This window comes from Bufo gargarizans, chromosome 4 (assembly GCF_014858855.1).
Source record: "Bufo gargarizans isolate SCDJY-AF-19 chromosome 4, ASM1485885v1, whole genome shotgun sequence".
Lineage (NCBI taxonomy): Eukaryota > Metazoa > Chordata > Amphibia > Anura > Bufonidae > Bufo > Bufo gargarizans.
The window spans coordinates 231,418,208-231,444,589 of record NC_058083.1 but is presented as its reverse complement, the minus strand read 5'-3'; the positions used below and the strand labels follow the sequence as shown (position 1 = coordinate 231,444,589).

At 42.1% G+C, this 26,382-nt stretch overlaps 1 protein-coding gene across 1 annotated transcript in view; it reads right to left on the bottom strand.

Moving 5' to 3' along the window:
• The window catches only part of LOC122935721 (acetylserotonin O-methyltransferase-like), a 226,444-nt gene that overhangs the window by 146,837 nt on the left and 53,225 nt on the right, over window positions 1-26,382 (bottom strand). Inside the window, exons 3-4 of the mRNA XM_044291580.1 lie at window positions 25,894-26,023; window positions 13,010-13,078 (exon numbers count right to left, since the gene is read on the bottom strand). Coding sequence (XP_044147515.1) covers window positions 13,010-13,078; window positions 25,894-26,023 — 199 coding nt within the window. The remainder of the gene's footprint in view (window positions 1-13,009; window positions 13,079-25,893; window positions 26,024-26,382) is intronic.

Sequence of the window (26,382 nt, the reverse complement as noted above, 5' to 3'; positions counted from 1 at the left end):
TTTGCCTTTCGGCCTGGGTGACATCATAATTTATTTGACCTTTCTTCTGATCTGTCATAAGGAAGGAAAAATGAGACGCACAACGGATCCTATCTGTGCAACAGCTATAAGGCCAATATGATCCCATCAGAATTGGATTGTGATTTGGTAGCCAAAAGCAGGAGTGGGTACAAAACACAGAAGACATGCAAATATTCCATTCACGTGTCATCTCTGTTTTAGATCCACTACAGTTTTTTTGGCATTAGCATTACTGATGGATTATTAAGCAAATGCTGACCGAGTGAAGGCGGATGCTCCACAGACAGGATATGTTTTTTGGGGGTTATTGTTCTGACGGATCAGAGGAAGGGCAAAATAATCAGTGGCGTTGACACAAACGTACTGCTGACACCCTCTCCACTCTGTCAGGGGTGCTCTACTTGTATAAGTGTTTAACAGAACAGGTTCTATAGACATCTATGTGGAATCAACTGATGAGGGTGTAAAAGGACTGCCCTTTTACATCGACCTGTAAGGCTGAGTTGATACTTGAGTTATTTGGTCAGTTTTGGCCCCGTGACTGCCCAAATAAGTGAAGTATGCAGTGATTCTAAGTGCGATGCCTGTCATCTGCATGTCATACGGACTCATAGTATTATTTCACTACCAAAGCATGCATGTTACTGCAAGGCACAGTGTTCTACACCACTATAAAGGCTCTCTCTTTTTTAACGTAATTCGCCATGAGGCAAGTTTTTCCCAAAAATTTGGCGAACCGGCGAATCAAATTTTTAAAAAATTCGCTCATCTCTAGTCACCATGTAGAGATTCACAGTTCAGGTGGGAGAATCTGTCCACAGGACAATGATTATTCAAATACTTGACAAATATGGCCTTTATGGAAGAGTTGCAAAAAATGTCATTTTTGAAAGCGAGCCATAAGAAGTCCAGTTTGCAGTTTGCACCAAACCATGTAGAGGACACAGCAAACATGTGGAACAAGCTGCTCTGTTCAGACGAGACCAAAGTTTAACTTTTTGGTCTAAATTCAAAACACTATGTGTGATGGAAAACTAACACTGCACATCACCCTGAACACACCATCCAAACTTTGAAACACCGTAGTGGGAGCATCATGCTATGCAGATCCTTTTCTTCAGCAGGGACAAGGAAGTTTGTCAGAGTAGATGGGAAGATGGATGGGGCTAAATACAAGGCCATCCTGGAAGAAAACCTGGTAGAGGCTACAAAAAGACTTGAAGGACAATAACCCGAAACAAACTGCCAGAGCTACAATGGCATACATATTTATTCATTAGAATGGCACAGTAAAAGTCCAGACTTAAATCCCATTGAGAATCTGTGACAGGACTTGAAAATTGCTGTTCACAGACACACTCCATCCAATCTGACTAAGCTTGAGCTATTTTGCAAAGAAGAATCAAGCAACATTTCCGGCTCTAGATGTGCAAAGCTGGTAGAGACATACCCCAAAAGACTTGGTCTTACAAAGTATTGATTTGGGGGCTGAACAAAATGCATGCCATGCTTTCAAGATTTTTATTTATTGCAAATTTTTAAAACCATTTCTCATTTTCTTTTTACTTCACACTTACTTGCCACTTTCTGTTGGTTTATCTCATAAAATCCCAATAAAATACATTTGAGTCTGTAGGTGTATCGTGAAAAAAGTGGAAAAGTTCAAGGAGTATAAATAATTTTTCAAGGCACTGTACATAGAGTAGCGGCAGGCTTTACTGAAATTCTTCTACTGGCCTAGTGGGTTTTTTAAGAAGGGTAGCTTAGCTACCTTATATTTAGAGTTGAGTGGACACCTGGAAGTTTGGGTTCGACAGGTTTGGCTGAACTTCGCAAAAAAGTTTGAGTTCTGGACCCGAACTGGACCCGAAGTTCACTCCGAACCCGCACCCCATTGAAGTCAATGGGGACCCGAACTTTGGAGTACTAAAATGGCTCTAAAAAAAGTCATGGAAAGGGCGAGAGGGCTGCAAAGGTCAGCAAAATGTAGTTAAGAACATGGTAAGTGCTCTGCAAACAAATGTGGATAGGGAAATGACTTCAAATAACATAAAATGCATAAAAATAAAAATTAATAATCTTATTTAGTAGAAGGAGGTCCATATGAAGTAGGAGATTGAGGAGAAGCTGGATTTGGCAGTGTAGGTGGAAGCAGAGGAGGAGGAGGAGGAGGTGGTCAACACTGTTTTTTTGTTTTTTATTTTATTATTTATTTATTTTTGTTTAAATTTGGGTAGACCCCAGAACATTGGGAAATGTAAAAAATAAAACAAAGAGAAAGTGTGCTGGAGTACAACAATGGCTGGGTGAGGGTGGCATACATGTCTATTCTGCACAAGGTACGGACAGGTCCTGTGGGATCACTGCCTGGTTCATTTTGATGAACGTGAGCTTGTCCACATTGGCTGTGGACAGGCGGCTGCTCCTGTCTGTGATAACCCCCTCCTGCCATGCTAAACAAACATTCAGACAATACACTGGCTGCAGGGCAGGCCAGCACCTCCAAGGCATAAAGGGCAAGCTCAGGCCATTTGGAGACCCAGAAGTTGAAGGGAGAACACCCATCAGTCAGTACATGTAGACGTGTGCACACATACTGCTCCACTATATCGCACGTCCTAGTGACGTCCACGATTTAATTGGATAACTTCCCTTTCAACTTTCGATGTTCTTTTATGCATGTGCCTACCATGGTAATCACAGGTAATGTGGAATCAGGGTTCCCTGCCGGAGAGGGAGCCTGAGAAAGGGATACCACATCCAAGGGAGTTCAATGGCGGAAATCTGATTGGGTGGAGATGGTGGGACAAGTTATTAAAGCTCAAGCATCGAAGGAAGGCAGGAGGCGTGCGGCAATTACCCACTTCGGACACGGGGATGTAGTGACGATAAATAACAATACAGGACTGTTAAGATGCATGTTATACAGGAGAGGCGCTGCTGCCGCTTTGTTGACTCTAGATAACTTTTGCCTGATCGCACTTTCCTGTGACGTCCACGATCCAATTGGATATCTTCCCTATCAACTTTCGATGTTCTTTTTTTCGCCTAACATGGTGACCACTGGTAACGGGTAATCATTGTTCAATTTCGGAGAGGGAGCATGATAAACGGCTACTACTTCAAAGCAAGGCAGCATAAGTTGCGGGCCTGCAGGTGAGCTGACCCTGTAATTGCTCATGTGTGCCAGGCTGCCCAGAGGCAACGACAAGCTGTCCTCTGTGGAAGGTGTATCGTCTGTGTCCTCTGTATCTCCCCAGCCATGCACCAGTTATGCCCATGAGCTGATTTGGGTGCCACCCTGCTTTTACTATGGTTCCTCCTGCTTCATCTCCTCCTCCTCCACCTCATCATCCCCTAGAACTGTGCCCTGGCTGGGCAGTTGTATACCTGGTGTATGTTGGTGCAGGAATCCGCCGTTGGAGCCACTTGTGAATGACTGGCCTGAAACCCTTTTAAATGATCCCTCTTCCTCCTCCTCCTGTGCCACATCCTCTTCCATCATCGCCTGAAGCGTTTTTTCAAGGAGACATAGAAGTGGGATAGTAACACTGATAATGGCGTCATCGGCATTGGCCATGTTAGTGGAGTATTTGAAACAGCACAACAAGGCACACAGGTCTCGCATGGAGGCCCACTCATTGGTGGCGAAGTGGTGCTGTTCCGCAGAGCGACTAACCCATGCGTGCTGCAGCTAAAACTCTACTATCGCCTGCTGCTGCTCGCACAGTTCCACCTTGTGGGCACGTAGCATATGAGGCGGTGAGCAGGAAGGCCAAAGTTACTCTTCAGCGCAGACAGTGGAGCAGCAGGGTGAGAATAACAAAAGCACGCACAGACGGCACGCACTTTATGCAGCAGCTTTGACATATTGTGGTAATTTTTCAGGAATTTCTGCACCACCAAATTCAGCACATACACCAGGCAAGGGATGTGCATCAAACTGGCTAGATCCAGAGCTGCTACTAGATTTCGCACATTATCACACACCACCAGGCCAGGGTTGAGACTCACTGACACCAACCACTCATCGGTCTGTTGTTCCATGCCCGTACACAGCTCCTGCGCGGTTTGCGGTTTGTCCCCCAAAAAGATACGTTTGAAAACTGCCTGCTGTCGTTTACCCCTGGCTTTGCTGAAGTTGGTGGTGAAGGTGTTACGCTGACCGGATGAGGAGGCAGTAGAGGATGAGGAAGAGGAGTTGGAGGAGGAAGCAACAGGAGGCAAAGAGAAGCACCCTGAAATCCTTGGTGGTGGAAGGACATGTGCCAAACTGCTATCCGCCTCAGGCCCAGTGGCCACTGCATTTACCCAGTGTGCTGTTAGGGAGATATAACGTCCCTGACCATGCTTACTGGTCCACGTATCCGTAGTTATGTGGACCTTGCCACAGATGGCATTGCGCAGTGCACACCTGATTTTTTCCCCACTTGGTTGTGCAGGGAAGGGATGGCTCGTCTGGAAAAGTAGTAACGACTGGGCACGACGTACTGTGGGACAGCCACCGCCATAAGGCTTTTAAAACTCTCTGTCTCCACCAGACGTAATTACAGCATTTCAAAGACCAGGAATTTTGAAATGCTGGCATTCAGGGCCAGGGATCGCGGGTGGGTACTTCCTCTTCCGCTCCAGTGTTTGGGAGATAGACAGCTGAACGCTTCCATGGTACATTGTGGAGATGCTTGGTGACTGAGGTGGTGGCGTTGCTACCACATCCTCTGTTTGTGGGTTGGCAGGTGCCACTGTCACTCCAGAGGGGAATGAAGAGGCCAAGACTGCATCAGAAGAGGAAGACCTTTCTTGGTTTTTGAGGTGTCTACTCCACTGCAGCTCGTGCTTTGCACTTAGATGCCTGGTAATGCAGGTTGTGCTCAGGTTTAGAACGTTTATGCCTTGCTTCAGGCTATGATTGCACAGCACATTGTCTGAAGAACTGCCATGCCAGGGAACTCCTTGGATCTGGCTTTGATGTGCTCGGCCCATGTGATGGGCAGTAACAGGCGTACTGTCTAGGGGACGGCAGCTCCGCTTTTGCACCCTGCTCCCTCTTTTGCTGTGCTGGTGGATCTGTGCACCTCTTCCTCCGAACTACACAGGTCACTCACATGACCTTGATTCCATGTGGAGTCAAGGACCTCATTGTCCTCCATATCATCTTCAACCCAGTCTTCACCCCTGCCCTCCTTGTCGGTCTGCAGACTGCAGAAAGCCGCAGCGGTTGGCACCTGTGTTTCGTCATCATCTGAGACGTGCTGCGGTGGGCCTCCAATGTACTCATCCTGAAACATAAGTGGTTGGGCATCGGTAAACTCAATCTCTTCCACTTCTGGAGCAGGGCTATGTGGATGTCCCTGGGAAACCCTGCCAGCAGAGTCATCAAAAAGCAGAAGAGACTGCATGACTTGGGGCTCAGACTGCTTGGCTGATTTGCAAGCCGGTGGGGTGAAAGACTGATGGCCATGGGCTGCAAGTGCAAACTCTGATCTTTCAGCAGGGGACTGGGAGGGAGACAATGTGAAGGAACTGGAGGCACTGTCAGCCACCCAATCTACTATTGCCTGTACTTGTTCTGGCCTCACCATTTGTAGAGCCGCATTCAGCCCTACCAAATAACGCTGAAGGTTCTGTCGCCTACTCGCACCTGAGGAAGGTGTTTCACTTGTGCATGTAGCTGGCACAGATCAACCACGTCCTCTCCCTGCAACAGGAGCTCCACCAACACCAGCAGCACCATGACCAGGGCAACGTCGCTTGTTTGACGCTCTCATTTTTTGTGGTCGCCCACCGAAGTAATAGACATTTTTACTAAATTAAGTTCCTTGTGAACAATGCAGATCAGGGGTTTTTGGACGGTAAAAATGGCTTATTGTCACCCAACAATGGAACAGACAAGTATTTTTTTACTTATTGCCCGGTCTGCTATGCAGTGCAGGCAGCAACGGTACTTTATTGCCCAAATTTTTTTTTTTCTTACAAACAATGAAACAGCTGTATTTAACTGTATTTCTTAACTACCAGAAATGCAGCACAGGGCAAAAATGTACTTTATTGCTCTATTGCTTTATTGCTTTTTTTTTTTTTAACCTTAATGAAACAGATGGATTTAACTGAAATTATATTTCACTCTCACAGATTAAGCACAGGGTTTTTTTTTTTACATAAAAAATTGTGTATATGTCACCCCTACAATTTAACAGATGGATTTGCTGAATTTCTGTGCCTGCCGGTCACATGTGCAGGCCTCAGAGGTACTTTACACCCAAAAATGGGAATTTGTAGCCCAAAAATGTAACAGCGATATTCAATGGTTTTATTTGACTGACAGGAATGCAGCATAGGGCGCAAATGTCCTTTATAGCAACAAAAATAGGAATTTTTCAGCAAAAAATGTAACTTCAGTATTTGGCGGTTTTATTGGACTGTTAGAAATGCAGCACAGGGCAAAAAGGTACTTTATTGCCCCCCCAAAAAAGGTTTTTTATTAACCCTAAATGAAACAGATGGATTCAACTGAGATTATATTTCAATCTCACAAATTAAGTACAGGTGTTATTTACCATAAAAATTGTGGATATGTCACCATTAAAAATGGAACAGATGTGCCTGCCTGTCACATATGCAGTGCAGGCCTCAGAGCTACATTACAACAAAAATGTAAATATGTCACCCCACAATGGAACAGATGGATTTAACTGATTATATTTCACTTTCAGAAATGCAGCACAGGGATACTTTACAGAAAAAAATGGGGATATGTGACCCCCTGGGTACCTGAACTCACAGACGGTATTATTTTCTATTCCCCTGGCAAATATGCAATGCAGGTGCGCTTTAAAAATGGGTATATGTCGGCCACTGAACTACAATGATTGTCCCTAGCACATATGCAATGCTGGTGCACTGCTGTTGCACAAAATGTCCGCCAACACCCACCTAACTAACAGACGGATTTTTTTCAGTCTCACTGAGCTCAGAGCAGGGTACAACAATGTTGCATTGCACCCCCAAAATAAAAAACATTGTAGATCGCTGACTTCACACCAAGTGCAGATATCAGAGTCTTTCCTAATCTCTCCCTCACTGCAGCAGCATCCTGTCCCTTCAACTAGTAAGAGCAGAGTGACGTGAGGCGCCACGTGACTCGAGCTTATATAGAGGCTGGGTCTCATGCTGCACTTGGCCAATCACAGCTATGCCATTAGTAGCCATGGCTGTGATGGCTTCTAAGGGCACACTAGTTAAATGCTTGTTGATTGGCTACACTGCAGCCTTTCAACAAGCGCCATTAAATCGCCAAACACCGAACTCAAACCCAAACTATTCCGAAAATGTTCGGGTCCGGGTACAAAAAACCCTAAAGTTCAGTACAAACCAGAACTTTTCAGTTCGGGTTCGCTCAACCCTACTTATATTTCCTCACAGAAGTGTCTGTAGAAGCTAAATATAGCTGTTTCATCAGCTGTCTTTATCCTCTCAGTGATTTACTTGTGGCGATTTAGTGTCGGTTCGCTCTGGAGAATTCTCTGCACGAGCAGGAGCACTGCAGTCTGCATTCTCTCCATTCTGTCTCCAGACTTGAACTCCCCTCTCTTGGCAGAAAGCAGGACCAGCCTACCCCTACTGAGAGGGGAGGGAACTACTTTGTTGGTAGTAAAAGACAGGAGACAAACAGTGAAATAAAATGCACACCATTAAAGTACCCCCCAGGTCTGGGACTACAACTGCAGTTCACTTAACTGAAACCCCTTTATGATGTTACAGAAACATACAGTGCTGCCCATAATTATTCATAGTCCTGGCAAATTTTGACTTAAAGTTACTTTTATTCAACCAGCAAGTAATTTTTTTGATGGGAAATGACATAGGTGTCTCCCAAAAGATAATCAGACAATGTACAAGAGGCATTATTGTGGGGAAAAAAAAACATTTCTCAGTTTTTATTTACATTTGAGCAAAAAGTGTCTATTGTTCATACCCTTCTCAATAATCAATAGAAAAGCCTTTATTCGCTATTACAGCAATCAAACACTTCCTATAATTGCAGACCAGCTTTTTGCATGTCTCCACAGGTATTTTTGTCCATTCATCTTTAGCAATGAGCTCCAAATCTTTCAGGTTGGAGGGTCTTCTTGCCATCACCCTGATCTTTAGCTCCCCCTACAGATTCTCAATTGGATTCAAATCTGGACTCTGGCTTGGCTACTCCAAAACGTTAATGTTGTTGTCTGCTAACCATTTCTTCACCACTTTTGCTGTGTGTTTTGGGTCATTGTCATGCTGAAATGTCCGCTGATGCCCAAGGCCAAGTTTATCTGCAGACTGCCTGATGTTGTCATGGAGAATACTCATGTATTGCCCTTTTTTCATGGTGCCATTTACTGTGATTAGGTTCCCTGGTCCATTGGCTGAAAAACACCCCCAAAGCATTAGGTTCCCACCACCATGTTTGACAGTGGGGATGGTGTTCTTTGGGTTGAAGGTTTCTGCTTTTTTACACCAAATGAAGGAAACATCAATGTGACCAAACAATTCAATGTTTGTTTCATCTGACCATAACACAGAAGACCAGAAGTCTTCTTCTTTGTCCAGAGGAGCTTTTGCAAAGGCCAAGCGAGCATTTGTGTGCCTTATCTGGAGAAGTGGAACCCAGCAGTGTGCAGTGTCCGTTGGATTGTCTGCCTTGAGACATTGCCACCAGCAGACCCCAGATTCACCAGGATGGCCTTCTTGGTGATCTTTGGATTCTTTTTCACCTCTCTAACTATCCTTCTGGACAGCACAGGTGTCACTTTTGGCTTCCGACCACATCCTCTGAGATTTTCCACAGTGCGGAACATCTTGTATTTTTTGCTCAAATGTAAATAAAAGCTGAGAAATGTTTTTTTTTTCCACAATAATGCCTCTAGTACAGCATCTTATTATGTTTTGGGAGACACCTATGTCATTTCACGTCAGAAAATTACTTGCTGGTTGAATAAAAGTAGCTTTAAGTCAAAATTTGCCTGGGGTATGAATAATTATGGGCAGCACTGTAGCTGACTGAAGTCTGCATGTCCCAGCAGTTTAACTGATAGGAATATACTTGAACCCTGACAATCACAATTTTTTGGACACCACACATATCTGATGATCTGAAATGGCATCAACAAATAGTATCTGTTGGGAAAACCCACAACCACATGTTTACATGTACAACTTAATTTAGATATATTAGTTTTGTGGATTCAGCATTAGCTTAGCATTCTAGAAAATATGATTACAAGTTACATACTATTTAAAAAATCTGCAATAAAAACCTCAAAGACACACTAAAAACACAATATATGTAATGTTATTGTATGTGTAGTTTGTTGTGTACTTTGTTATGCAGTGTTGATGTGAAGTTCATGCAAATTTTCTGCATAAAAATACACAACCTTTATAGGTAACTTTAGGGTAGACAATTACTTTTAGTTACTTAAAGGGAGTCTGTCACCACCAGCCTCCCAGTCCAGCTGTTTGCATAGACACATAACTGTAGTTCACTTGATTAACCCCTTAGGCTGGGTTCACAAGGGCGAGGTTTCCGCGCGGGTGCAATGCGTGAGGTGAACACATTGCACCCGCACTGAATCCGGACCCATTCATTTTTATGGGGCTGTGCACATGAGCGGTGATTTTCACGCATCACTTGTGCATTGCATGAAAATCGCAGCATGTTCTATACTGTGTGTTTTTCATGCAACGCGGGCCCAATAGAAGTGAATGGGGCTGTGTGAAAATTGCAAGCATCCGCAAGCAAGTGCGGATGCAGTGTGATTTTCACGCATGGTTGCTAGGATGAAAGTCTATTCACTGTATTATTTTCCCTTATAACATGGTTATAAGGGAAAATAATAGCATTCTTTAATACAGAATGCCTAGTAGAAGGTCAATTGAAAAAAAAAAAATATATATATATATATATATATATATTAACTCACCTCCTCCAATTGATCGCGTAGCTGCCGATCTCCTGTTCTTTCTTCAGGACCTGTCAAAGGATCTGTGGTGACATCACTGTGCTCATCACATGATACATCACATGATCCATCAACACGGTGATAGACCATGTGATGAGCTCAGTGACGTCACCACAGGTCCTTTGACAGGTCCTGAAGAAAGAACAGGAGATCGGCAGCTACACGATCAATTGGAGGAGGTGAGCAATTTAATTTTCTTTTTTTTAACCCTCAATTGACCTTCTACTAAGCATTCTGTATTAAAAAATGCTATTATTTTCCCTTATAACAATGTTATAGGGGAAAATAATAAAATGTACAGAATACTGAACCCAAACCCGAACTTCTGTGAAGTCCGGGTTCGGGTCTAGGTACTAAACATTGATTTTTCTCATGTGCATGTAAAACGCATTAAAACGCTTTGCACTCGCGAGGAAAAATCCTGCATGTTCCCGCAACGCACCCGCATCTTTTCCCGCAACGTCCGTGATAACCCAGCCTTAAGGACCCTGCCATTTTTCACCTTAAGGACCAGGCCATTTTTTGCAAATCTGACGTGTCACTTTATGTGGAGATAACTTTAAAATGCTTTTACTTATCCAAGCCATTCTGAGATTGTTTTCTCATCACATATTGTACTTCATGACAGTGGTAAATATGAGTCAAAATATTTAAATTTCTCTGCTTTTAAAACGGATAGTCATACCTCCTAAAATATTTATTATTTTACATTTCTTTTTTTGGGATGTTAAAAAGGCTTAGAAGTGTAGAAGCAAATCTTGAAAATATTCAGAAAATTTCCAAAACCCACTTTTTAAGGACCAGTTCATGTCTGGTCACTTTGTGCGGCATACATAATAGAAATCACCCATAAATTACCCCATTTTTAGAAACTACACCCCTCAAGTTATTCAAAACTGATTTTTACAAACTTTGTTAACCCTTTAGGTGTTTCACAAGAATCAAAGGAAAATGTAGATGAAATGTCTGAATTTCACTTTTTTGACAGATTTTCCATTTTATTCCATTTTTTTCTGCTAACAAAGCAAGGGTTAACAGCCAAACAAAGCTTAATATTTATAGCCCCAATTCAGTAGTCTACAGAAACACCCCATATGTGGTTGTAAACTGCTGTACAGCAACATGGCAGGGAGCAGGAGGAAAGGAACACCTTCTGGCTTTTGTAAGGCAGATTTCACTGGGATAATTTTAAAGGGCTTCTGTCACCTCACTTTTTTTTGTGTACTTATAATCCCTATCCTGCGATATTGCCAAACATTATGTTATTAATAATTTTCGTTCAGTAGATTTAGCAAAAAACGCACTTTTAAGATATGCTAATTACCTGTCTACCAGCAAGAAGGGCGTCTACTTGCTGGTAGCAGCCGCAGAAAACCGCCCCCTCCTTCTGTTGATTGACAGGACCAGCCGCGATCTCCTCCTCTGGCCGGCCCTGTCAGCATTTCAAAAATCGCGCGCCTGTGTTGATTCGGCGCAGGCGCTCTGAGATAAGGTGGCTCGTCTCCTCAGCACTCCCTCAGTGCGCCTGCGCCGATGACGTCACCGAAAGAGAAGACGTCATTGGCGCAGGCGCACTGAGGGAGTGCTGAGGAGGCCGAGCCTCCTTATCTCAGAACGCCTGCGCCAAATCAACACAGGCGCACGATTTTTTTGTCTGGTTGTTTGTTTCAGTTTTACACAGTTTTGCATTTTTGAAAAAAAAGATTTTTTTAGTGTCTACATATTCTGAAAACTATATTTTTTTATTTTTTGGGGAGGCGACTGTCTTATGTAGGGTATCATTTTTCTCGGTATGAGATGCCGGTTTGATTGGTGACTATTTTACGGTGACTATGACTTTTTGATCGCTTGGTATTACACTTTTTGTGATGTAAGGTGACAAAAAAATTGCCTTTTTGACACACTTTATATAAAAAAAAAAACAACGGTGTTCATCTGAGGGGTTAGGTCATGTGATATTTTTATACAGCAGGTTATTAAGGAAGCGACGATTCCTAATATGTATGCATTTTTATTTAAGTTTTACACAAGTTTGAAACAACAAAAAAAATCATGTTTTAGTGTCTCCATAGTTTGAGAGCCTTATTTTTTTTTATTTCTTAGGCGATTGTCTTAGGTAGGGTCTAATTTTTTACGGGATGAGATGATGGTTTGAATGGCACTATTTTGGGGTGTATATGACTTTTTGATCGCTTGCTATTACACTTTTTGTAAGGTGACTTTTTTTACACCGTTTTTATTTTAGTTTTTTTACGGTGTTCACCTGAAAGGTTAGGTCATATGTTATTTTTATAGAGCCGGTCGATACCTAATATTTTTCCCCCTATTTTTTACAATCTTTAACTTTTATTTACTTGCAACTTTGAAAAAAATATTACAACAATTTTTTTCACTTGTTTTTTTTTTTTGGTCCCACTCTGGGACTTCAACTTTTGGGGGTCTGATCCCCTTTGCAATGCATTACAATACTTTTGTATTGTAATGCATTGGCTGTAAGTGTATTACTCAATGTACTGTAATACACTTACAGCTTCCTGCCTTTTAGTCACAGGTCCCACATCAGCCCTGAACGGATCTCACAAACGGAAAGCCAAAACGCCAGTGTGAAAGTAGACTTAACAATAAGTATTATAACTCGGGAACGGAGTATCAGATCAACAAAAGAAAAATAGTGTAATCAGGTGAACTACGGCTATGTGTCTATACAAACAAACAGTTGCGAGGTTGCTGATGACAGATTCCTTTTAATGACTTCTTCATTTTTACTATTGCAATAGATGAGAGCGTAAAGAGAGTGGGTTTCTTTTAAAGCTAATAATATGTTTAAAAGTTTATATAAACCGTTAAAATGATTGCATACATAGTATGCTGTGGCAGAATGATAATATGACGGAATCACGTTTGTTCAGTGTTTATTCATTAGGAAATTGTAAGAACTTCAATATATTTGCGGATTTTTGCAAAGCCACAGTACATAGGCACGTTACCTGTAAACAGTTTCAAATAAGTCCTTGGAAGTGGTCCCAAGAGCCCTTTCATACTGACATTTTCCTTCTCTAGAATACAAAGAGCAACAATTTTTGGTTACATATATAATAAAGAAAATATTCCATTCCTCGCATTTTCAACATTGCTGGATTCAAGCATCAAAAGGAATCCTGTCACATCTGTTTCCCAATTCAAACCATGGTATCTGTCATGCAGCCCAAACTTGGCATAATTCATCACAAATATTATTTTTTTAGGAAAAAAAAAGCTGTCCCATACTTGTGTAATTCTTATCTGAAATGTGCTTGCGCCGTATGGAAATAAGTTACTCTGCATCCCCTTCTTCATCTCGTCTTTTCTCTTTAAAACTACTTGGCAAATATTGACGGTATAATGCTCTCATGTAGAGCATCTTTTCTCCTCTGGATGGGTAGGAAAATGTAATAAATGCCTTATCCTTCCTAAGGTTGTATATTTAAATGGGTTTTCCAGGCTCTAGATATTGATGACCTATCCTCATGATGGTCATCATTATCAGATTGCTGGTCACTAGGTCATAATAGGGGAGTTTGGTTTTGCAGCCCTGGGCTCGATATCTCTGTGGGACCCTAGACTGCCCCAAATGCCCACATTGCTAAATAATTTCAGTGTCCCCCTAAGCTTCTAATGGCACTTTGTCCCTCCCCCATCCTTAATGGTACTCGGTAAGACTGCCTCCTCTTTCCATCCCTCTTTATCTTGATCATGGAGACTTTGATATAGCATGTACGCTACAACTAATACTTCAGGATACAATTTTTGAGATGTCAACAGTTTTAGAGATTTTTAATTTCAGTTTGGATCTTTGTCCAGTTTCTGTGTCCAAAAACCTATCCGAAGCCTTAGGGATTAATCCCTTTTAAATGGCGACAAATGTATCTAGGTGTTAAATTATGCCAGACTATTTTGAATAAAATTATTTACCTCTAACCCAGACCTCAAAAGCTATAATTGATTCTTGGTCAGCACTACAGATACTGTAATCAAAGTTTAGAACATTTCTATTTAGCCGAATTTGACCGAGACATTTGATTCATTTCAATATCATTTGTCACAAATCGCTATAAATCAGGTATAACTAGACACTTTGCTTAATCATATTCTTCCCACTTGGTGGCCCAATCTCAGTGGAAGTTCACCCTTTCCAGACCAGCAACAAATTTAAGTTGGTTGCCAGGCATTAAAAAATGGCACCCTGCTCGCCAGTGTAGCAGGCACCATGACCGCCGGTTTTCTGCTGTTTTAAAGAGCAGACACCCGGAACTAGTGTCCGTGACCAGCGGTAATGCTGGTCGTAGACTTTTAACTCTTCAGATGCCGTGTTCATCCGGGTGTGATCCGCCTCCCTCATACAGGTATCGGGGGAACTGGAGCGTGTATGCTGCAGCCCCTGTCCTTCTGTGTTATGGTACCAAAGATAGTACTCAACATTTAGGTGGGAAAACCTTCCTCAAAACAATAAAATTGAGGGACTCACAACAGGGATGATCAAAATCCCCTGTGGATCCCTCTATAAGATCCGGTATCCCTCCCTACTATGAACCGAACGGTATTTCACTTTTAAAATTATAAGGATTAAAAACAGATGGTCAACATGGTAGATAGATCAATCATGACCGCTGGATTATGGCAGCAACACTGTCCCTAACGCATGAGCGCTTGTCATATTTCTCTCTATGCTCAGCTCATAGGGCAATGGCGGAGATGGGGGAAATTAGGCTTTTATAGGGCTATATGCAGCACTTGCTGCATGGCATTGTGGGTGATCTTTAGTTCCCAGGCTTATTACTTTCACTACAGCCGCCATTTTAGAAAAACATGATTCGTTACCACAAAGTGTAAGGAAATTCGGCTATTCTTTTCTTGGATGGGAAAAAACTTCCTAAAAGGCCTGATTCCCCCTAAATTCACATATTTATTCCAAATGTTTCCTATAAAAGTCTCTATACACTAGAATACTTTCTAACCCTTCACATCTTCTTTTCTGAAATTATTTGAAATGACAACCCCCCCCCCCACAAAATCATCTACACCACATTTTCACTACCAAAAACACTTGGAGGAATTGGAGTCCCCAACGACTATAACTAATATGTGGCAGTCCAGCTCACTAGGCTGGTTGACTGGCTTTGTCGCCTAAGCTCTGCATCCAGATAGAGGAACAGTTATCTCCTTTACCACTGCACTTGGTCTTAATACTCCTAGAAGATAAACTACTCACCTTCACATTTTCAAAAACACTGACAGACATATCACTTAAACTTTTAGTTCATTTGAACATACTGTAGATCAGGCATCCTCAAACTGCGGCCTTCCAGTTTTTGTAAAACTACAACTCCCACAATGCCCTGCTGTAGGCATTGGGAGTTGTAGTTTTGCAACAGCTGAAGGGCTGCAGTTTGAGGATGCCATTCTGTAGATCAAACAAATACCCCATCTACGAACCCTCTCACTTCATTTCACATCCCTCTGATTTCAGATGGAACTCTGAAACCTCTACAATCTTCAGAAACATGTATCCCCAATGTTATATTTAATTCAACACTCCTTACTCAAAAAGAGTGCCACAGACTACCATGGATCACTCGATAGACCATTGACCCCCTTTTGAAAAATGTATCTTTCTGTCAAACCCCCCATCCCTAAACTCGTCTACATCTATACAATAAAATTTCTATCAAACAAGCCTCTATTTCCTTATGGGGAAGTAACGTAAATATTCTCTGATGCTGAAATTAAACAGGTATACCTTCAGTTACATGAGCCTTCCCACTGTATCATAGTGCAAGATAATTCATATACAATTATGCTTGTGAAAACACATAAATGGCTCTTCTCCATCTCCAAACTTTGCTGGAAATGTCATAAACAAAGAGGCACCTGTCACAAAGAGGGGGAGGGTATGGTGCACCACTGACTCCACCCACACCCCTGTCCCTGCCTAATTGCACTATCCGTCCTAGGTAACGGAGCAGAACTGGGCGGCATTCCCTAGCCTTGGTAAATGCGGAGGGACAAACAAGACAAACAAACATAGAATGGTCAACAAGCCGGGTCAGAACCAGGAGGTAACTACAGTACTATAAGATTAGCAAAGATGGGTCAAAAACAAGCCAAAGTAGAAAAACAGGAGAATTGAAGCAGACACAAGGAGTAAGCAAGTACGGAGACGATCAACGAGTCGTGAGTCAAAAGCCATTGAATCACTCAAAGGAACACTGGATAAGACCTTATTCACAGACAACCTGCTGGCCAGCAGGTTGCCTGTATATCTAGTGGGGAAGAGGAGTCATGTGATGTGGCCAGCACCACATGACTCATTCCCAGCAAGAGGAGTCATGTGACCTGGCCAGCGCCACATGACTCATTCCCCCTGCAACCAGCACTCGGCGCTCTGACTCTTTGCAGTTGCCATGGGAGTGGAGGATGCCGACCGCGCTAAGGAGGTGAGTGCTGTTGGATCCAGTGTAAAATACTGTACTTACCAAATCCATTTGTTCATGATTAGTGTTGCTCTGACTCCATATATATCTATGTCCATATATGGAGTGCTTGGAGACACCCCAGTGTATTTAAATCTAATTTAGCCTGTATGTCAGGATTTAAACTCAAAACCTTCTGTATTAGAGGCAAGGCACTTACCCACTCAGATATAATAGCTGCATAGCCAGTTACTTTAAAAAAATAAAATAAAAATCTTCCATTATACTGTACTTCTACTGAGACCTATACAGTAGAAGTCTCATATTATTATTATTTTTTTTAAAGACACTGGCTATGCAGCTATATACTGTAGTGGTTAAAATTCTGCGCTATAATGCAGAAGCTGTGAGTTCAAATCCCATCACAAACTTTTTAGCCATAATATATTTACACATATTATTATATATTTAGAATATATAATATATTATAATATATGTAAATATATTATGGCTAAAACATCAGTAATACAGTCGTTTCGGCGAGGAGCCTGGGCACCGGCCGCATGAACGCCACCCCTGGGCACCTTCAGAACCGAATTATTATATATATGGTCTAAAAGTGTTTTTTGGAGCAAATCGGCGATGCACTGCAATATGAAATGTACCATAGTAATCTGGGGAATGTAATGGAGAACCTGATTTAGCCAAATGGATAAAAAAAGTAGACCAGATCTACAGATTAGAAGAACTCTCCCACTGGGAACTCCACTCGCGATCTTCTTTTCTGGCTATTTGGTCTCCTTGGAAAAAATTCTGAGGTTTTTCTGTGGCTAAATGGCATACATTGCATTAATCATGCCCTTTTGTTCTATTATGTTCCCTTTTTAATATGTGTTAAAACATTACAACTTGTCAAACCTACTTTGATTACGATCCTCATTTTTGCTTCATTATCAAAAGCTATCACTTCTGTAATCTAATATGTTGCTATATTTGATCTATGATTGTCTTTACATTAATCAGTCACTTTGTCTACATTATTGTTGTAATATGTCTTTTATATAAGTGATTTATATCCTTAAAACAATAAAAATTGTTAATAATAAAAAAAAGTTATGGAGAACCTGATCTGAGTGGTCTGTAATGGTCATATTAGGTGAAAGACTCCCTTTAAGTGTGTGCATTTAGATTACTTTACGCAGAAAACAAGCCCTTATAAATCTCTGTAGACCGCAATATAAAAGTTCTGGCTGTCAGAATATAGTGATGCAAAGAAAATTTAGATTTTTCAGAAGGTTTAAATTTTTTTTTAAGTGGTAAAACAAACAAAAAAAATGTTCAAATTTGGTATCACCACATTTATATTGAGCCGCAGAATGAGAATGTCAGGTCATGTCAGGTGGAATTCTGTTTTTATTTCAATTTTGCCACACAAATAATTGTTTTTCCTTTTTTCTAATGCAAGACATGGTAAATTAAATGGTGGCATTAAAAATTAATCTTGTCCCTCAATAAATAAGCCCTCATATAGCTATGTGAACGGAAAAATAAAAAAAGTTATGGCTTTTGGAACAAGAGGAGGAAAAAAAAAAAATATGGAAAAATGAAAAAAAGCCTGGTCTTGAAGGGGTTATATATATATATATATATATATATATATATATACACACATACACACAGTACAGACCAAAAGTTTTGACACACCTTCTCATTCAAAGAGTTTTCTTTATTTTCATGACTATGAAAATTGTAGATTCATACTAAAGTCATCAAAACTATGAATTAACACATGTGGAATTAAATACATAACAAAAAAGTGCGAAACAACTGAAAATATGTCATATTCTAGGTTCTTCAAAGTAGCCACCTTTTGCTTTGATTACTGCTTTGCACACTCTTGGCATTCTCTTGATGAGCTTCAAGAGGTAGTCACCTGAAATGGTCTTCCAACAGTCTTGAAGGAGTTCCCAGAGATGCTTAGCACTTGTTGGCCCTTTAGCCTTCACTCTGCGGTCCAGCTCACCCCAAACCATCTCGATTGGGTTCAGGTCCGGTGACTGTGGAGGCCAGGTCATCTGGCGCAGCACCCCATCACTCTCCTTCATGGTAAAATAGCCCTTACACGGCCTGGAGGTGTGTTTGGGGTCAATTTTCTGTTAAAAAATAAATGATGGTCCAACTAAACGCAAACCGGATGGAATAGCATGCCGCTGCAAGATGCTGTGGTAGCCATGCTGGTTCAGTATGCCTTCAATTTTGAATAAATCCCCAACAGTGTCAACAACAAAGCACTCCCACACCATCCCACCTCCTCCTCCATGCTTCACGGTGGGAACCAGGAATGTAGAGTCCATCCGTTCACCTTTTCTGCGTCGCACAAAGACACAGTGGTTGGAACCAAAGATCTCAAATTTGGACTCATCAGACCAAAGCACAGATTTCCACTGGTCTAATGTCCATTCCTTGTGTTCTTTAGCCCAAACAAGTCTCTTCTGCTTGTTGCCTGTCCTTAGCAGTGGTTTCCTAGCAGATATTCTACCATGAAGGCCTGATTCTACAGTCATGAAAATAAAGAAAACTCTTTGAATGAGAAGTGTGTCCAAACTTTTGGTCTGTACTGTGTATATATATATATATATAAAATCATACTTCTGATATATATATGAATGCATAATATGTGTGAAGCTGCTCTCTCTCTCTCTCTCTCTCTCTCTCTATATATACTGTATATGAATGCATAATATGTGGGAAACTACCATATATATATATATATATATATATAGTGAGAAGGCACAAGGTGCCATAATAGATGATAGATACGTGTCACCGAGGTGCCTGGCCTCAGTGAAATGAACCGGTAATGTTTTGTCAGTGACCCTAGGTTACTGACAGTTGCTAGAGGTAGTTTAGCTGCTAGCTGCAGCTGATCCGGGCCGGGTTTCATTGGAGTAGTCAAAGAGCAGGGTGGGATGACTACTCCTACGTATCCAGGCCAGGTGTTGGCTGGCCTATTTAAGCCAGGAATCCCAGGAGAGCTGGGGGTGTGGTTCCTAGTCTGGAAGCGTAACAGACTGGGAGTAAAGCTGTGTGGTGTGTTGCTGTGGATAAGCCTGCCATGGCCTACTCTTTTTCCCCTCTCCAGCGAGTGGTGGAACTCTGGAACTACAGAGGACTGGGAGTTGGACCATTTCATATGAACTGTGTTTCTTTGTGTTTACACGCTGAAGTAAGCGAGCATTTGTTAAAGTTGTGTTGAACAAAATAAAAGTCTATTGTTTAAATGACACCTGAAGTCACTGTTTGAGCTGATCCCCACAATATATATACATAAGGTATATATCGCGAGACGCGAGATTACGCTCACAGCCGGCCCGCGCATGTGCATCGCGGGCCGGCAAAAGTTCGAGGGGGGGTTACATCATCAGCCTGCCAGCCAATGATCATCGCTGGCAAACTGATGATTTAAAAAAAAACTAATCAGAAGCCAGTTAACACTTTATATTTATAAATATAAGGTGTTAAATGGCTTCTCTGCTCCTCTGCTGGTCCTTTTCGTCGGTTGGTCTCAGCAGAGGAGCAGGCATCACAGTTAGTAGCCACCAAACACTTCACTTAGCCCCAGATCACCCCCCAGCACCCCAATTAACCCCTTGATCACCCCTTGATCGCCCCTGTCAATCACCTAGTGAAAGGGAAAAAGTGATCAGTGTAAACTGTCACATTTTTTTTCCCACTGGTATTGACTGTTAGGTTTTAGAGGATAGTTTAGGCCCCTTGGTTAGGTAGTTAGCGATCAGTTAGCGCCCAGCCCACCGCACCACAGTCACTGATTCGCTGATTAGCGTATCGCTAATCATCAGTTGTACTTTTATAGTATCTGGAAGTGATCAAAACTGATCACAGTCAGATCTATAATAGTATTAGTGTCACCTTAGCTTGTCCTCCACCCAAAACGCAGTGTTTGCCCGATCAGGCCTGATCGGTTTCCCACACGTGCGTTCACCCACGCCCGCCCCGCCGCAGTGACAATTTTTTTTATTTTTTTATCACTGCACAATCACTTTACAAGCGCTGTGGCGATAAAAAAAAATCAGTTTTGATATTTTTTATCAATCGCAGCTGCCTCCGGTACTTTGCTAGCATCCCATTTGTAAGACAGGCTTGCTTTTTTCTTGGGTAGTCTCAGGGAATACCCCCTAAAATTAGTTGACCAAATGGCAAACAAGGGGTATTCTTCTGAAGAGGCCTACAGGCTTATGACCCAGTAGGATGAGGAATGGGAACCCTCATCTGACGAATCTAGCGGGTCAGAATATGAACCTGTAGAAAGCAGTGGCAGTCTGACCCAAAGTTCAGACGAGGAGGTTGAGGTCCCTGATACCACCAGGCGTACCCGGCCCCGTGTTACTAGACCACAGGTTGCGCAGGATCCGCTTCAAGGGCAGCAGAGTGGGGCTGGCGCTGTCAGATTACGTGGTGAGGCATACACCAGCAGCGCAGCCCATCCTGGACCTAGTACCAGCACTGCCGTACAACATGGTGAAGTGGCCAGCACCAGATGGGCAGTTGAAGCTGGTACGGTGGCACGTGCAATAGTTACCCCGTTGCAGCCACCGCACAGACAGGCCCGTAGACCCCCTAGAGTCCCTGAGGTGCTGGCAAACCCTAATTGGCAGTCCCCAACTTCAGCCGCACCATTAGTTCCCCCTTTCACCGCCCAGTCTGGAGTTCGGGTTAAGACAGCTCAGATCGGTTCGGCCCTGGGATTTTTTGAGCTGTTCTTGACTGCAGAGCTCTTGGACTTAGTTGTGGCAGAAACAAATCGGTATGCCACACAATTTATAGCCGCCAACCCGGGAAGCTTTTATGCCCAGTCTTTCCGGTGGAAACCCGTCCAAGTTTCCGAAATTAAAATTTTTCTGGGCCTTCTCAACATGGGTCTAACCAAAAGGCATGAATTGCGGTCATATTGGTCCACGAACCCAATTCATCACATGCCCATGTTCTCTGCTGCTATGTCCAGGACACGATTTGAGACCATCCTGCGTTTCCTGCACTTTAGTGATAACAGCACCTCCCGTCCCAGAGGCCACACAGCTTTTGACCGGCTCCACAAAATTTGGCCCCTCATAGACCACTTCAACACCAAATTTGCAGATTTGTATGCCCCTGAGCAAAACATCTGCGTAGACGAGTCCCTTATACATTTTACTGGGCGCCTTGGCTTCAAACAATACATCCCAAGCAAGCGCGCCCTGTATGGGGTCAAATTGTATAAGCTCTGTGAAAGGGCCACAGGCAATACCCACAAATTTCGGATCTATGAGGGTAAAGATCAGACCCTGGAGCAGGTCGGTTCCCCTGACTACCTGGGGAGCAGTGGGAAGACAGTCTGGGACTTGGTGTCACCCTTATTTGGCAAGGAGTACCATCTTTATGTGGACAATTTTTACACAAGTGTGCCCCTCTTCAGGCATTTGTTCCTAGAACAGATTGGCTGCTGTGGCACTGCGCAACCTAGTCGCAGGGGCTTCCCCCAATGGCTCGTAAACACCCATCTTGCAAGGGGGGAGAGGGCTGCCTTGTGTAATGAAGAACTGCTTGCGGTGAAATGGAGAGACAAGCGTGATGTTTACATGCTCTCCTCCATTCACGCAGACACGACAATACAAATAGAAGGGGCAACCAGTGTCATTGGTCCATCTCAGTCCATGACTATAACCTTCACATGGGAGGGGTGGACTTTAATGACCAGATGTTGGCTCCTTTTTTAGCTTCCAGATGCTGGAATAAGAAGGTGTCTGTATATTTGATTCAATCGGCTGCATATAATAGTTTTGTTCTCTACAGTAAGGTTGTGAGAACAGGATCCTTCCTCAAATTTCAGGAAGGATCCTTCCTCAAATTTCAGGAAGAGATTATTGAGAACCTCCTGTATCTAGGAGGTTCCGTTGCCCCATCCACCAGTGTAGTGAGCCGTCTACATGAGCGACATTTCCCCAATGTCGTTGCTGGTACCTCAACCCAACCGTCACCCCAAAAAAGATGTTGTGTCTGTAGCAGGAGTGGAATAATGCATGACACCCGCTATTTCTGTCCTGACTGCCCTGACCACCCTGCCCTATGCTTAGGGGAGTGTTTCCGGAAGTACCACACACAGGTACACTTAGCATAGGGATTGCATCTCACAGGACAGGCACACAGGGCTATTAGGGCCCTTTCACTCACAGCTGCTGCAAACCTCTCCTTTCACCTGGGACAAAGTGCATAATGTACTTCGCCACATCTTTGGGCGATTTGCGCTTTGCACATTGTCCCATGGGGAAGGAGAGGTTTGTCCTATAAAGGTAAAAAAAAAAAATCACCAGTAAGCAAAAAAGTTATTGTTCTGTTTAAAAAGTTTAATAAAGTTTATATGTTCCGTTCAAATGTTATTATAAAGTTAATACATTTATTGCGTTGCGGCCTGGTTTTTTCTTTTTTGTTTTGTTTTTTTACCTTCCAGGTGGACCAACTGATCGACTAGCTGCAGCACTGATGTGCATTCTGACAGAAGCATTGCGCTGCTGTCAGATTACACAAAAGTCGGTGTATGCGGCGCTGCAAGACGAGATTTCTCCTCTGCAGTAAAAGATACGTTTGCCGAGGCATATGAGCTGAGGAGGCGGCGGTGTTCATATGCTTTGGCAAACACTTTGTATATAAAAAAAAAAATAAATCCCGGCAATGATTTATTCATCCACATCGATTGATGTGAATGGAGAAATCGGGTTTGCCAGGGCATACGAGCTAAATGGGTATGGATGTTGGGCGGAGCTCCTATGTCCTGGCAGACGCCTTTCCCCTCCTTTTTTTTTGGGCAGAAATTTTTTCATCCACATTGATTGATGCGAATGAAGAAATCTGTGCCGTTCATTTTTTCTTTCAGCCCAGAAGCTGAACAGAAAAAAAAATCTCATTACCTGTATGCTCAATATAAGGAGAATAGCAGAAACTCCTAATGCTGGCCATACATGTAATGATTGCGGAGACCCTCAAATGCCAGGGCAGTACAAACACCCCACAAATGACCCCATTTTGGAAAGAAGACACCCCAAGGTATTCGCTGAGGGGCATATTGAGTACATGAAAGATTGAAATTTTTGTCCCAAGTTAGCGGAAAGGGAGACTTTGTGAGAAAAAACTAAAAAAAAAAACAATTTCCGCTAACTTGTGCCCCCCCCAAAAAAATTCTATAAACTCGCCATGCCCCTCATTGAATACCTTGGGGTGTCTTCTTTCCAAAATGGGGTCACATGTGGGGTATTTATACTGCCCTGGCATTTTAGGGACCCTAAAGTGTGAGAAGAAGTCTGGGATCCAAATGTTTAAAAATGCCCTCCTAAAAGGAATGTGGGCCCCTTTGCTCACCTAGGCTGCAAAAAAGTGTCACACATGTGGTATCGCCGTACTCAGGAGAAGTTGGGGAATGTGTTTTGGGGTGTCATTTTACATATACCCATGCTGGGTGAGATAAATATCTCAGCAAAAGACAACTTTTCCCATCTTTTTATACAAAGTTGGCATTTGACCAAGATATTTCGCTCACCCAGCATGGGTATATGTAAAATGACACCCCAAAACACATTCCCCAACTTCTCCTGAGTACAGCGATACCACATGTGTGACACTTTTTTTTCAGCCTAGGTGGGCAAAGGGGCCCACATTCCAAAGAGCACCTTTCGGATTTCACAGGCCATTTTTTTACAGATTTTGATTTCAAACTACTTTGCACGCATTTGGACCCCTAAAATGCCAGGGCAGTATAACTACCCCACAAGTGACCCCATTTTGGAAAGAAGACACCCCAAGGTATTTCATGATCAGCATAGTGAGTTTATGAAAGTTTTTATTTTTTATCACAAGTTAGTGGAATATGAGATTTTGTAAGGAAAAAAATAAATAATAATAATAATCATTTTCCGCTAACTTGTGACAAAAAATAAAAAGTTTTATGAACTCACTATGCCCATCAGCGAATACCTTAGGGTGTCTACCTTCCGAAATGGGGTTATTTGTGGGGTTTTTCTACTTTTTGGGCATTGTAGAACCTCAGGAAACATGACAGGTGCTCAGAAAGTCAGAGCTGCTTCAAAAAGCAGAAATTCACATTTTTGTACCATAGTTTGTAAACACTATAACTTTTACCCAAACCTATTTTTTTTTTTACCCAAACATTTTTTTTTTTATCAAAGACATGTAGAACAATACATTTAGAGAAAAATGTATATATAGTTGTCGTTTAAAAAAAAAAAAAATTACAACTGAAAGTGAAAAATGTCATTTTTTTGGAAAAAATTTCGTTTAATTTCGATTAATAACAAAAAATGTAAAAGTGTGAGCAGCAATGAAATACCACCAAATGAAAGCGCTATTAGTGAGAAGAAATGAGGTAAAATTAATTTGGGTGGTAAGTTGTATGACCGAGCAATAAATGGTGAAAGTAGTGCAGTGCAAAATTGTAAAAAGTGGTCTGGTCATTAAGGGTGTTTAAGCTAGGGGAGCTGAGGTAGTTAAAAAAAGAGACATCTACTGTATAGGTCTCAGTAGAAGTACAGTACAGTAGAAGTCATATATTTATTTATTTATTTTGTCCTTGTCCTTGTAACTGGCTATGCAGCTATTGCAGCTGAGTGGCTAAGTGCCTAACACAGAATGTTGTGAGTTCGAATCACGACAGAAACTTTTTCTGAAATACAGGCTAAATTAGAATTTAAATACACTGGGGTGTCCATATAGCTATATATGAAGTCAGAGCAGGGACTCGTAAGTTGCGGACTCACACTGAGGGATTTCCTTACTGTGCAGTGAACTTCTGCATAGAAATAGAGACTACATTAGATTTAAATACACTGACTCGAACATCATGCTCGAGCACAAGTGGTGTTTGGTCGACCATAGCGATGTTCGAGCTGAACTGGCATGCTCGCTCAACGCTTCTCATGATGGGCCGGCTGCTGCCATCTTGCTGGAAGATCTGGTACAAAAACTCACATGGCTCATGATGATGTAATCAAGCCGGCCGGCATTGTGACGTTATATGTCACTATGCATTGGATTTCATGCGAGATCTTCAAGCAAGATGGCTGCGGCCGGCCCATTGATGTACGAGGAAATTCAGCTTGCGGCAAATCGAATTTATCCTGAAATTCCGATCAAAGTCCACAAAGTTGACTTTGAGATGCACAAGGAAATTCGGCTTTGCGGCAAATCAAATTTATCCTGAAATTCAGATCGAAGTCCACAAATTTTACTTTGATTCACTCAACGCTAAACAATACATTAGTAAGTGCCTTTATTAACTTTCTCTACATATAAATGTTATTTGCTGAACAATCTCTTTAATGTATAATATCATCTCTAAGATATGTTAACAGACTTACCTTACAGCCTGTGGTAAGAAGTGCCAGCACATATATGTGACTTTAGAGAAATACATCGCCATGTAATAGAGTGTCTTAGGACTGGACTTTACCAAGTACATGGTGGAAACATCGGTATTGGAATAATAACCTTAAAAAATAATAATAATAATTATACCTTTCACACTACTGTATCTAAACATTTGGGGAGATTAATCATTTAATGTCAGTTTTGAAGAAGTCTAAGTTACTATAATTTGCGCCAAATTTAAGAAATATCACACACAATTGTTTGCATCTTTCTCTCTCTCTTAAGATGTTACTGTACTTTCTATACAACCTCTATACTGGAGTAAGATTGCAACATTGTTTAGGCTTTTTGATAAATTACAGTTGCAGTTGATAAATCTGGCAAAGACTGGATTCGCATCACTTATTTTTTTTCCATTGTTCTGCTCTGTTAGACAAGTAAAACAACATAAAAAATTGAAGTGCCAGATAGGGCACATA